This window comes from Laccaria bicolor, genomic scaffold, assembly GCF_000143565.1.
Source record: "Laccaria bicolor S238N-H82 LACBIscaffold_152 genomic scaffold, whole genome shotgun sequence".
In the NCBI taxonomy this organism is placed as follows: Eukaryota; Fungi; Basidiomycota; class Agaricomycetes; order Agaricales; family Hydnangiaceae; genus Laccaria; species Laccaria bicolor.
This window is the reverse complement of record NW_001890011.1, coordinates 3,634-18,166: the sequence shown is the minus strand read 5'-3', so window position 1 is coordinate 18,166 and position 14,533 is coordinate 3,634. Positions and strand designations below refer to the sequence as shown.

Genomic DNA, 14,533 nt, shown 5'->3' with positions numbered 1-14,533 from the left:
TCATCTTACACAAAATGCTGGTCACATCATTCTAATAGCAGTAAACGTGTTTGGCATTTGAAGCTGGGGCATACTGAATCAGGGCCTGCAAGCTCGGCACTGACTTGTTCAGGCGGTGAACCCGGGGCATAAGACAACCCGGCCCAACCTCAGCCTGGACAGGACACATATACATAGACTATGATGCAAGATAAATTTGGTCAGTAGATTTTAGCCGGCCCCAGCTGGATGCTCCCAGCCCGGTACACCTCACAAAATTACTCTTAGATTAGAAAGTAGGCCCAGGCATGGGGCTTCAAGTTGGGCCCGGGCATGGGACTTCAACTTGTGCCCAGGCAGGTCACCATCAATGTCAATCGAAATTTGCCCACAATCTTTGGAATCTGGCAGGGTCTAATGGTAGAGTTGCCTTCTGGGTTCAATCCCCGGCCATGCTTATCCTTATGACATTTTCAACTTTTTTGTGGGGACTCCTCGAGGCATCTGCCAGATATTCTTATGCTTCTGATATAGGGTTGGATCGAGGGTTGTAATTTAACCTGAAACATGCATGTTTCCCTGTTTAAAAACCCTCTCACATTTCAAGGACCCATCTTCCCCCACACCCCTCCACTGCGACATGAATCACTTCACCCCCATGACGATCTGGACTCTATTGGGCATCCCTCCACCCAATCCCTACCCTGTAAGTTCTGTATCTCTCCATTGGCCTTAACCAGCTGATGATTCATCAGAAAGGAACCCGTGTGTGGTATAATATGTCTATCGGCGGCCTCATGTTTGCAACCGTGGACTCCACCAGCCGGTTGCCTGACGTGAGCAATCCCCTTGGTACTTCATTTTTTCCACTAACATGGTGATTAGGGTACCATGCTCTTAACTATCATTGACGATGATGGGGAGAAGGTGACCCTTCCGTACGTCCTCTTTTTTTTTCTGTCCAAACACCATTTCACCTATTATGAAAGAGCATGCGGCGTAACACGGGTCTCTTAATACATATCATTCCATACCACCTGTAACATTGAATTTGTCCAAAAAAAATTATCTGAGCTTTTGATGGGCCGGCTTATTCAGCTGGCCATAAGCATTGGGCTTCACCAACGCCAAGATGGAGCCAAGTACAAGGCCATCAATACGCTGTCACCCTAACTTCAACATAATAAACTTTGACGTAATGGACAATGCCCTGGCCTCATGTTTTGGGAGATAAAAAGTAAATGGGAATTTCTTGTTTTTTTTAAAACCATGACTCCCTCTCAACATTCACAAGATCTAGCTCACTACATCAAAGGCCGGCTGCTAAGTTCCAGAATGCCATTGATTCATGCTCAGCCTGCTAGACCAACATGGCTTCTTCCATCTGGACCTCAAGTTCAAGTTGAAAAGGTCATTAGGATGCTTGAAGAAGCCTGGAATCAATCCTGTAAGTCCGATGTTCAACCGGCGGTATCAGACAGGCCAATAAAGCCTTCCCAGATGAAACTGACTGGGATGTCTGAGATTATGTGGCCGAGTTATCACTGAGGCAGAGTGGAAGCAATGGGGATTTGGAAAACAGACTCCTTACAAGATTCCCACCAATCTACCAGTCAACATCGCCGGTCGACATCCCTTACCTTGATAAACCTTGCCACATAACTGACAAGGCCGGCCACATTCTTCTGTGGTACTTCCCAAAGTTAATCTCAGAAGATCTTCAGGTAATTTTATTTCCCCCAACAACCGAGAAGTTTTTAACTCAGACCGGTCCAGCAACTGATTTGGACCCAGACGGAGAATCTAAGACCCAAAAAGAAAAGTAATGGGAGTTGGCGGGATCAGATCCACCCCGACCACGGTGGCAAAATGACCGGCATAGTAAATTTATCACCCGGCTGGTTCTCCCAAGGACACAAAGGTCCTGCCAATCCACTTCATCCTTCCTCCGATATCCAACAGGCCAGTAACCTCATCTATCTTGAAACACTCTCCTTCATCAACACCGTTATCTCTGCCATATACTCCATCATTCGACCCGACCTATGTGAGTCAGGATTTGCGGTCTTTGACCAGCTCACTGAGGACAGTCCACTTCAGTCACCCACTGCCAACTGACTATTAGTCATGCAAACTCCACGTAAGTTACATGACTAAATGTCATGGACCATATCTATATTCTAGATATATATGGGTCCTAGAAAGCCCTGAAATCTAAAATATATTCTTGACACATGGACCCTGAAATGTCACACAAAAATTATAATGTCTGTGTCACACCACCAAAATATATTTTGCAAGTGAAATGCAGTAAGGATATATTTTTGGTCAGTGGACCCTGAAATGTCACTGTCACACCTTAGAAATATATTTTGCCCTGGCTTGGCCTTAGGATATATTTTGTGAAACAGATGTGGTAAGGATATATTTTTCTGGTCTGTAGGGGTGTCAGGGGTCCTAGTTTCAGCAAAAAACTTGTGATTTGTTTGCTGTCTAGGGTATATACTCTGGAAGATTCTGCAATGATTTCCAGGGGTTTTGGCACTATGTCTGGCTTGTGTTCCCAGTATGTAGGTAGCAATAAGAGGCATCAATAGTATCTGTGATCTACCTGAGTTGCTCAAGTATCATCCCCTTAGAATGGCACTATGAAGACAGTTTGCATTACAGATTTTTCAGCTGCTCAGAGTTCACAAGGTACTTTGTTGTTCGAAAATGCCTTGACAGTGCTACCTTGAAGCTATTCAATCCAAGGTTCCCCAAGTTACTTATGTATCATCCACTTCAAATGACATGATGGATACAGCCCACAATACAGATTTTTCAGCTTCGCAGAGTTCACAAAGTGCTTTGTTGTTTGAAAACATCTAAAACTGTCCTCTAGATAGCATAGTGCTATCTTGAAGGTATTCAGTCTAAGATTCTCGACTTGCTTACAAGTATTATCCACTTCAAATGACACTATGGCTATGGATACAGTTTGCATTTCAGATGGGTTTTTTTAGCTTCTCAGAGTTCACAAAGTACCTTTGTCATTGGAAAACATCTAGAACTGTCCTCTGGACAGCACTGTGCTACCTTGAAGCTATTCAGTCCAAGATTCTTGATTGCTTTAGTATTATCCACTTCAAATGACACTATGGATACAGTATCATTTAAAAATCTCAGCTAGTCAAAGGCTCCTGAATTGCTTTCCTTAGAGAGGCAAGGTCTTGGTGTCAAGGGAGAGCTCACTCCCACTAGCCAAATTGTTCCCTCTATCGAAGCTGTGATCTGGTTGTGGCATTTTACATGCCAAAAAATCTATGTTCACAAAATATATTTTTCAAATATATATATATCTTGACAACATATAATTTCACATCTTTCCTTGGCTACAGTGCTTTGCACTACTGTCTGCACAATAAGTTTTGGAAATTGTGTTTGTGTGTGTCATACCATGACCCTCAAATCAGGAAGTAAGAGACCACTTACCAGACACAACATCCAACAAGGCCTGCAATCTCCTACAGTGAAAGCTGTTGCTCATCATGGCAAACAATGATTCACACACACATCTCATCCGATACCTGAGGCACAACAAAAGTTGGGTTTGAGAAATTCAAAATTCCCAAAGTCGTCCTGCATGACAATATGTGATGAACATACAAAACCAAACATAATTTTTGTGATTTCAGTGTGCAAATGTCAATGCAAAGCACTATAGAGTCGTGCAGGGCTCTATAGATTGTTTGCAGCTGTCATGCAATCTACACAAGTCACAAATTAGCATATGCATCAATGGCTTCTTTGAATACTTAGCCAGAGGTTCAACTTCTGGAAGGGGACAATACTCTCATGTTGGCTTATGAATGACTTCTCCCTCAGGTGGAGCCCTTGGTGGTGTCTGCTGTGAACTGGTTGTTGCAGTTGTTATACAATCTACCCAAGTGACCCACAGAACTCATCAAAGTTTTGTATAAAATATCTTAATGGGAAGAGAGGTGAAGGTGGGTCAGTGCTCAATAAAGAGGTTGGAGTGAACCTCAATAATGAGGACAATCATACATCAGGTTAGAAAAGATTTTGTATATATTCTGACAGGATAAATACATTATCTTGAGAAAAAGCAGCTTGTATGAATATATCTTCTTGAACCCAAAGATATATATTGACTTTGGGAAAATATATTTGTTGGATAGTATATATTTTGGGAGTATAAATCAAATTATCAGAATGAATACTCCTGCAAGATATATATTTGTGATATATACATTGCTAAAGAATATATTTGTCAACTATATTTTGAACCAAGATATATTTTCCAACCATATCCTGAATATTTTAATCAAATCCTGAACCAAGATATATTTATCAACTATATTCTGTTTTTTTCAACAACATTCTGAACTAAGATATCTTCTTGAACTATATCCTGAACCAGGATATATTTCCAGGATATATCACCAGAATATCTTTTATACTCAAGTATCCTGAAACAAGATCTTGGAAGTTAAATCTATAACTTATACATATATCCAGAAGAGAAACTGCATTTAATTTAACACAACTACATTAATTTACATCACTACACTAAATATTATATAAAGGGAAGAGGGAGTGAGGAGGGTGGTAGGCAGTGAGGAACAGGGGTGAGAGTGGTGGGCAATGAGGGAGAGGGGAAGGGTGGTGAGCCATGAGAGAGGGGTGGTAGGCAAAGAGGGGAAGAGGGGGGGGGAAGGAAATTGATGGTAGGCAATGAGGGAGGGGGCAAGGGGGTGGTAGGCAATGGGGGAAAGGGGGTAGTAGCCAATGAGGGGGGAAAGGTGGTAGGCAGTGAAGGAGAGGGGTAGTGGGCAGTGAAGGAGAGGGGTGAGGGTGGTGGGCAGTGAGAGTGAGGTAGGGGTGAGGGTGGTGGGCAGTGAGGTAGAGGGGTGGTGGGCAGTGAGGGGGAGGGAATAGTGGGAAGTGAGGGAAAGGGGGAGGGGGTGGTGGGCAGTGAGGGAGGGGTATTTGGCCCTCATCGCGGTGTGGAGGTGGTGGTCGCGGGCCTCAGGATGTCTTCGTCGTCGCCATCCATCGTTTGTACGCCCTCCTCGTCGTCGTGGTCGTTTGTACGCTCCTCCATTGTTTGTACGCCGTCGTCGTCGTCCGTTCGCCGTCGTGGATGTCGTCGTCGTCCTTCATCTGTTCGCCGTCGTGGATGTCGTCGTCGTCGTCCTTCATCTGTTCGCCGTCGTCGTCGTCCGTTCGCCGTCGTGGATGTCGTCGTCGTCCTTCATCTGTTCGCCGTCGTGGATGTCGTCGTCGTCGTCCTTCATCTGTTCGCCGTCGTCGTCGTCCGTCTTTCGCCCTTCGGTGTCCTCGTCAGGCCGTTGATTGGCGCCTGTCCTGCCTGGCGTCGTTTCGCGTCATGACGTGGCCGCTGACAGGCGGCATGAGGGAGGGTGGCATGGTGAGGTGGGTTGTGCTATCCGTCAAGGGTTGGACGGTGGGGTGTTCTGGTAGTCATGTCATAAAGGGGGGAGGGGCTTACCGTGGTTCACATGAAATGACGACGACGATTACGTCGTCGTCGTCGTCCGGCTGTGACACATAGTTGCCACGTCGCTGACTGCAACGTGGCCTGACTTGCTCCTGTTTGTCGTCGTTCTTGGGTGGTCGTGGTCCGCTGGTCGCTCGTGGGGTCGTTCGTCGTTTTTCGTGGGCGGTGGTGTTGGGTTGTATGTTGCTTGATGGGCACTGGTTGCCGTTTTGCGGTTGTTGTCTTCGTGGTGTGTGGTTTGTTAGGCGGTCGTTGTCGGTTTTGAGCAGCGAGGGTTGTTTGCGGTGGTGAACGTTGCGTGACGTGGCATCGCGGCGACATGGTGGTGAGGTGGATTCGCTGGCGTTGACGATGTGTTTGAAGGAAGGAACGTCACAATATGTGACAGAGTGTGACGTTGGGCACAATTCACACATAAGATCACGCTCACGCCCAAACCTGTAGCGCCCGCGGTTTCTATTTAAATATTGTAGTGTCTGTTATGAAACCTTGTGATATCCCCTTTTTTATTCCAGAGATTCTTAGTGTCTGCTTTTTGAGAAGACAAAATTCTGTAGTGTCCGCTTTTCGGGACCACAATTTTTCACTACAAATCTTTACAGTACAAGCTTTTGTAATGAAAAAAGAGGAGACTACAAGCTTTTGTAATGAAAAAAGAGGAGACTACAAGAATTGTAGTCTCAAAAAGCTGGTACTACAAAACTTTGTAATTATAAAAGGAGAGAATACAAGTTTTGGTAGTTTTGGTAGTCCCAAAAAGCGAAGTAGACACTACAAAGTTTTTTTTTCCCCAAAGAACAGATCGGACAGTGTCATTTTGGTAATACTCTGGGTTTGTTCTTCAAGAAACAGTTGCAAGAGACTAATGACAAAAAAAATGACATGACGGTTGATGTTCGCACTGTTCCACGATGCAGATACAGGCAAGATGATCCCTAGAATGCTGAATGAGTACATTCGTTGTACATTTCACTTGGGACAAGGGGATCGCAGAGCTCGCGCAATGAGAGTTTCATCAACAACAGGAGAACATGCAGATCGTCGACAGCGTCTAAAGTATAATAGTCCGTAATTTCAGTTCGGAAACTGAGTTGTTGTCCAATGTCACCAGGAACACGAAAGATTCCTTCCTGTGAACTTGGCATTAGTCATGGTGCCCAACTTATTGCATTGTAGTCAGATGCAATGTCTGTCGTGTTCACAAACACCCAGTGAGTTGCACCCATTTAGTCGTCAAGCGGGAACTTACAAGTTGCCTGTTACAGATACGAGCAATTCTATGTCTACGATGTGATGAGGTTGAGACCGATTATCAACCTGCATACGGTTTGGGGGCTGTTCCGAGCGTGCCTGCACAGAAGACGAATCGAACCCATTCCCGGCAGCCTAATCCTCAACAGCGTAGCCCTCCTGCAACCCTGGAAGTGGCAATTTTATGAAATACTTTCATGTAATATAACTGTGGGGACAGATCTCTCATTAGGTACAAATCTCTGTAATGAATACAAAGTTACCTAATAGACTACAAATTCAACTCGAAACGGTGGGTGCTACAGATTTGGGCAGGCGCCGGGAGCGTGAACTTGCATTGAAACTTGCACGTTGATACCTACGTCACTGTGAGTGTGACTCTGTGTGACGTTTCTTTTTTCTTCAACCCACCATACCAACGCGTCAACGTTCAACACCAACGACTCCCTCACCACCACGTCGCCGCCATCCCAAGTCACCCAACGTTCAACACCGAAAACGACCTTGGCCGCCCAAAACCGACAACAACCACCCAACAAACCACACACCACGAAGGCAACAAGGGGCAAACGACGATGAACGCCCAACCAAGAACCACGACCGCTGAACAACAACGACAACATACCAATCAACAAGAACGACGACGGGCAAACGACGACCAGCGCACACGACAGTCGATGAGTGGCGCACCCCACAGCCCCAGGAGCCTCGAACTACCCAACGAGCGACCAGCGTGCACGAAAAACGAGGACCAGCGCCCTCGACAATCGTCGAGCGGCGTGGCAACTGCAACACAGACGGACGACGACGACGACGACGACGACGACGATGATTACGTCGTCGTCGTCATTTCATATTGGGCACTATAAGTAAGTCCCTCCACGTCTATTACCACCCACATGACTCACAGGACACCACCACCGTCGACCGCCCACTGGCGGTTGACGGCTAGCACTCCCCACGTCACCATATGACCCCTCCCCAAAGGGAAAGGCATGCCGCCCGTCAGCGGCCACATCACGGTGCAAAACGACCCCAGGCAGAACAGACGCCATTCAACGGTGTGACGAGGATACGGAAGGGCGAAAGACGGACGACGACAACCACGACTGCGAACAGACGACGACGAGGGCGTACTACCGGCGGACGACGGAGGGCTTACAAACGGCGGACGACGAGGAGGAGGGGGCGTACGAACGACGACGACGACGAGGGCGTACAAACGACGAGACGACGAGGGCGCACAAACAACGGACGGCGACGACGAAGACATCTCGAGCGCCCGCCACCACCACCTACACGGCGACGAGGGCCAAATAACCCTCCCTCACTGCGCACCACCCCCTCCCCCTCTCCCTCACATCCCACTATTCCCCCTCACTGCCCACCACCCCTCTACCTCACTGCCCACCACCCTCACCCCTCTCCCTCACTGCCCACTACCCCTCTCCTTCAATGCCTATCACCTTTCCCCCTCCCTCATTGCCTACCACCCATGTCCTTCCCCCCTCTTCCCCTCTTTGCCTACCACCCCTCTCTCATTGCTCACCACCCCTTCCCCTCTCCCTCATTGCCCACCACTCTCACCCCTCTTCCTCCACCCTCTACCTCACTTCCCACTATCCCCTCCCCCTCACTGCCCACCACCCTCACCTCCCTCCCTCATTTCCTACCACTCCTTTCTCCCCTCCCTTATTGCCCACCAACCCCCACCCCCTCTCCCTTACTCCCTCCCCTTCTCTTTATTTTTTTATTTGATAGTCAATGTAGTAATGTAAATGTATGTAGTTCTATCCAATAAATTGCACCTTTGTCTAGTGAAATTTACAGATAATAGATTCAGGATACAGTTCAAAAATATATCAAAAAGATGTTCTGTTTAGTTTAAAGATATGTCTGCAGAATATATCCTGGTTCAAGATATAGCTTGAGAATATATCTTGGTAATATATCCTGGTTCTATATATAGTTGAAAGATATATCCTGGTTCAGGATATGGTTTGAAGATATGTCTTGTGAATATATCCTGGTTCAGGATGTAGTATAAAAATATATCTTGGTTGAGAATGTAGTGGGAAAATGCAAGATATACTTGGAAAATGATGTATCTTGATTCAGGATATTGTTGATAAATATATCTTGGTTTAGCATATAATTAAAATATTTATAATATAGTTCAGAAATGATGTATCTGGATTCATGATATGGTTGAAAATATATATTTTGGTTCAGGATTTAGTGGAAAGATATATGTGAGTTCAAGATATAGTTGTCAAATATATTCTTCAGCAATGGGGTGTATCCCGAATATATATTATGCAGTAGGATTCATTCTGATGATTGAATATATACTCCCAAAATATGTACCTTCCAAGATTTCTACCTTCCCAAAATGCATATTTGATGCAGTTGTATGGGGTAGGATGTCGATTTGGTGTGGCATGTTTCTGTGTTACACTTGAAACCATACAGATCAGTTGAGTAACAGCAAGCACAAAGAGAATCATGGAAAATACAAAGAACCCCATATTATGACATGGTGAACAAAATTTGTTAGAGGAGAATGGAGTCTGTTGTCCATGAATTTACAATCAAGACTCAAGAAAAAGAGAGAGGAAGGGAGGGAGAGGAGGAGAGGGAGAGAAGAGAAGAAGAGTAAGGGAGAGACAACAAAGAACTTTGTTTGCAAAAGTGGGTAAAGAGATGTTTGATCACATGAAACAACAGAGAACTTTGTGAACTCTTGTCTGTGAAAGTGGGTTGGGAGAGATGTTTGATCTCACATTTGGGTGTTTGACTGGCAGGGGATGGTAATTGCGAGTGCAGCGAGCAATCATTGACTAAGGGTGAAAGGCCTGGACGAACAAGTACAAAATGAACATGCGCAAATTGTATCAGTAGATTTCTTGAATGGCTTATATCTCAGCAAGTGTTTACTCCCTGCCCCTAAAATCTTGGATTCAAGTGGGGACTAACAGCATTTACAATAATATGAGCAAGAAAAAAGGGTTTTGTTGCAGTTTTTATGATTATTTTTGAGGACAAAAACTGGGTGGTCAACACATGCATATGCAACATCGCTTCAATGATTCAAGTTTTGCACATAGGTACTGCTGATATTGTGTAGTAGATAAGTAGTAGACAACAGTATAGGCTTATATCTTGCAAAACTGTGATGTACAATTGCCACAACACTCAGATGGCGAAGTGAGCACCCCCGCAGAGTGCAGATAGATAATACAGATGTTGGTGGGGTATGCAGATAAGTGCAATTGGAGAGAGAAAGAGAGAAACAACAATGAACTTTGTGAACTCTTGTTTTTGAAAGTGGGTTGGGAGAGATGTTTGATATCACATGTGGGGGTTTGACAGGCAGGAGATGGTAATACAGATGTTGGTGGGGTATGCAGATAATAAGGTGCAACTGGAGAGAGAAGGAGAGAAACAACAAAAAACATTGTGAACTCTTTTGTTTTTGAAAGTGGATTGGGAGATGTTTGATATCACATGTAGGGGTTTGACTGTCAGGGAATGGTGATACAGATGTTGATGGGGGATGCCGATAAGGTACAACTGGATCTCGGAGCTGAAGTAGAAGCAGAAGTGGAGGGGATTTCTAAGCAGCTAAAAAATTCCATAGTGCGAACTGTATCCATAGTGTCAAAATGGATAATACCACAGCAACTCAGGAATCTTGGACTGAAGAGCTTCAAGGTGAATCACACATGTCATTGAGGCCCAAAATTGTTAGTCCGTAACACGAACTGTATTCATAGTGTGATTGGAAGTGCATGATACTTAAGCAACTCAGGTAGATCACAGATACTATTGATGCCCCTTATTGCTACCTACATACTGGGAGCACAAGCCAGACATAGTGCCAAAACCCCTGGAAATCATTGCAGAATCTTCCAGAGTATATACCCTAGACAGCAAAAAAATCACAAGTTTTTTGCTGAAACTAGGACCCCTGACACCCCTACAGACCAGAAAAATATATCCTTACCACATCTGTTTCACAAAATATATCCTAAGGCCAAGCCAGGGCAAAATATATTTCTAAGGTGTGACAGTGACATTTCAGGGTCCACTGACCAAAAATATATCCTTACTGCATTTCACTTGCAAAATATATTTTGGTGGTGTGACACAGACATTATAATTTTTGTGTGACATTTCAGGGTCCACGTGTCAAGAATATATTTTAGATTTCAGGGCTTTCTAGGACCCATATATATCTAGAATATAGATATGGTCCATGACATTTAGTCATGTAACTTACGTGGAGTTTGCATGACTAATAGTCAGTTGGCAGTGGGTGACTGAAGTGGACAGTCAGCAAGATGAAGCTACCAGCATGGCTCTGGGAGTGTGGGGTACACCTTTCACCGGCCTTTCAGTCATCATAAACAGAGAGACAATTACCCACCGAGATGTAAAGGGCTACAGGGAGTCTTTCGACATGTTGTTGACGATTGGTCGGTACGACTAAGGTCGGTTTTACATGCCCGGGCTCGGATTCAGCCTCCTTTATGACCCAGGAACTCTTGTGGGCCTGGCTGGCAACGTCTTACCACATGGTGTTTGTCCCGTTGTTGGTGAACACGCCTGTTTGGCTCACTTCTGGCATAAAAAGGTTGGGGAGAGGCTTGGCGTCATGCCACCTCAATGGCAAACTATAGAAAAGCTGACTCATCCAATACTGGCTATGTAATGTATATAGAATTACTCTGGCCGCTGGCATACCTGGAGCTTCTTGGCATCAAGTTTGGAAGACAAAAATACAATATCTTCCCAATCCCTGATCTGTCACGTCATAAGATCCACCTCGGCCTCGGCATGTTCAATCCTTTCCACAATGAGTTCCCACGCTTTCTCCAATTGTGCTTTAAGCTGGCTGACATCCTTGGGTGATAGGTTTGATGTCTCAAGGTTCGTTCGCACAAGTGGCAAAGCGCCATCTTCAGCCCACTTATACCACTTGGCTGACTTGCTAAGCATGTAGTAGATTCCCTCCTTTGGATAGCTCTTAGGAGTCGTCCACCATGGAAACTCATATGAAGGCCGAACAGAATCTCTTTGAATCGCCACGTCAGGGTGAAGTGGGTCACGCTGAATACAGCTTCTAAGGAATGCGGGGACCTCAAACTGGGGCCAACGTCAGCAAGAAAAATAGCCTTCGGGATGGCTTACCTCATGCCCATGAACGAAGGCCATTCCAATACTATCAATCATGAAGCCCTTTCCAAAGGAACAAGGTTAGTCATGACCGGATCCAGAGAAATCATATGGCTCACCACTTCGGCCGCATAATACTCATCCCATGAGATTTGGAACTCAGGCTCGATAGGCTTTGCAAGCTTAGCCATGTGAATGGCCCTAAACCGAGATGACCAGTAGTCGAGCACTTCCTGGAACTCCTGCGGGTTCTCCCACAGGAGACGTTTACCAAAATGTGCTTCAAACTTTTGACCTTGAATCATATCCTTCATCCAGTTAATTTCAACCTGCAGCACAGGGGGTACTGGTGTTGAGAGTACTGGTGTAGAAGACATGGTAGTGTTGGATAAAGATGGATGATAATCTAATTCAACCAAGATTAGGTAATGCAATAGACTGGCACATGACACTGGCATTTATAAATTCTTTGGTGGCCTGGAAGGCAAGCTCTTTCCACATACTGATTTGTCCCTCCACGAAGGAAACATGTCCCAGCTTGTCTGGCACCAAGTCCCTCAGCCCGGCCCACTCCTTGGCTTTGTTGATGAAAAAGAGCCGGGTCCAGTTCATTTCGTTTGGGATCAAGGTATGCTCTTCCAACCATCGGTCATACCGAGCTTTTGCTCTAAGCCAATTCACCTGATATACTATTGGGTTGTCTGGTTTCAATTCATCTAGAGGAATAAAAGTGATTGGATCTGACCTTGTTCCATGTAAGTTGAACCCAACGAATTATCAGCCACGGCCATATTCCAGAACCATGGCAAAGCAATATTTCTTTGACCCCAGGTGTTGCCATCGTAGACCATAGTTAGTGCCCTTGTATCTTTTTTCCCTATTGGCTTGTATCGGTCACGAGTGCCCTGAGGAGCATTGAGCTGATTGAGAGCCCATCGAGCTTGGTTGTATGCCCAGAGAGCACTTTTCATATCGCGATCCGATCCTTGTACAGCATCGTAAGCCCGAGTTACTTGTTTTTTCAATTTCTCTGATCGAACTCTCCTGTGGTAAAGGAATGACTTGTAACTGATGGCTTCCCATAAACGTTTGAGAGTGTTATTTGCCTGGGCCACTCTCAATTCTATCTCTACACACCGGGCTTCTCCCAGTGATGTAGGCAGAAGGGCTGATTGGAATGAGGATGGTAAGAGGATTTGTTGATGTTCGGCCGATCCATACCCCTGATCAGGCAAACTGGGTATGGGTACCGGCATCTCCTCTCCATCACAATCGCTCCAGTCATCGTCATCCACGATCTCCTCCAAGAGCGGTGGATCATGAATAGTTGCTTCGTTAATTTCCAAGTTGGGAAAATGGCCTTGACCGGCCTCGGAGAACTCTTCAAGTCGCTTGGAAAGCTTCTCTCGACGTTTCATCATCTCCAGCTTCTGATCGGCACCTGGACGACTGCCTTGAGCCTTCACAAAGGTGGCCAATTCGGCTCTGGATTGTTCAATGTTTGAATCTAGCAATATTTGACTTCACTCACTGGGCTTCCTGAATTTTGATACCACTGATACGGAGTGTAACAATACACCCGTAAAAATGCGAATTTTAGCGATTTCTCCTATAAAACCTCCTATAGTAGAAATACAGTCACATTGATCATAAGGATCGTTAGACGCAACCCGGTCTAGTCGATTAAAGTTTACATCCGAGAAATGTGCACGCCTTAGACAGTAGGAATTGCGGTCGGTTCGTGACCGAATCACCTCAATATACTCGAAGTCTAATAAAAGGCTACACTACCATGAAATAGTACGCTACCGAGTGTTCTAGAGTAAAAACACCCCCGCACAGGGTGTTGGAGTTTACACCAAACCAGGGTCTCACTTTATTATGGATTAAAAGATATTAATTCTAAAAGATAAACGCGCGAGCGTAGAAACTCGACGCGTACCTGACGCGAGAAGTCATTTGGTCACGTGCTACGAAGCATGATCCAAGAAGTCATGTGGAGAGACGCATCACGCGCATCACGCGCATCAACACATCACAAATCATGGCATCATTGACCCAAGAAAACTAAGCTTCGTGAAATATTCCGAAGCCTGCCAAAAGAGAAAAACTATGAACGATTTGCCGTGCGGTCCGAGGCCCGGGCATAGTATCTAATAATAGAGAGAAAATCACTAAGCGGACCGTTCGTCTCGGCTGAACCGATCGTGAAAACCGTTTACGGCGATTCCCGTGTACGCATCAATACTGATGCGTCGCGTCGCCACAATAGAGAAAACACTACGAAAACTTAAAAGAAGTCAGCTCAGTTGTGCCACGCACAATCGAGCCACTTCAAACCTTTACTAAAAATTCAGTATTAATTCGTCCGACCTCTTGGACAAAGCACGGACATATAAATATAAATAGAAGACATAGAATAGTATAAAAAGAGGACGCGCGCAGGCTGAAACGCAAGGAATTATCCCCCGCGTTGACCAGCTGTCGCACTCCCAGTAGCATCTGAGGTAGTGGATAAGTTTGTAATCAATTTAAGGACTTTTCTTTGCAGACATAAGTAACGTGTGCCCGGAACCAGTGTGTTAAGTGGGGATCACAAGC

At 45.4% G+C, this 14,533-nt stretch overlaps 2 protein-coding genes across 2 annotated transcripts; one reads left to right on the top strand and one right to left on the bottom strand.

Annotated features, from left to right (window-relative positions):
- Window positions 1-1,248: 1,248 nt before the first annotated feature.
- On the top strand, window positions 1,249-2,180 carry LACBIDRAFT_335800 (uncharacterized protein; the record flags this gene model as incomplete). Its single annotated transcript, XM_001890694.1, has 5 exons — window positions 1,249-1,426; window positions 1,504-1,703; window positions 1,774-2,026; window positions 2,105-2,119; window positions 2,164-2,180. 5 exons carry the CDS (start codon window positions 1,249-1,251, stop codon window positions 2,178-2,180), a joined length of 663 nt encoding a protein of 220 aa, XP_001890729.1.
- Window positions 2,181-6,438: 4,258 nt separating this feature from the next.
- LACBIDRAFT_298787 (uncharacterized protein) lies at window positions 6,439-6,648 on the bottom strand (the record flags this gene model as incomplete). Its single annotated transcript, XM_001890693.1, has 1 exon — window positions 6,439-6,648. One exon carries the CDS (start codon window positions 6,646-6,648, stop codon window positions 6,439-6,441), a length of 210 nt encoding a protein of 69 aa, XP_001890728.1.
- Between the last annotated feature and the right edge of the window lie 7,885 nt (window positions 6,649-14,533).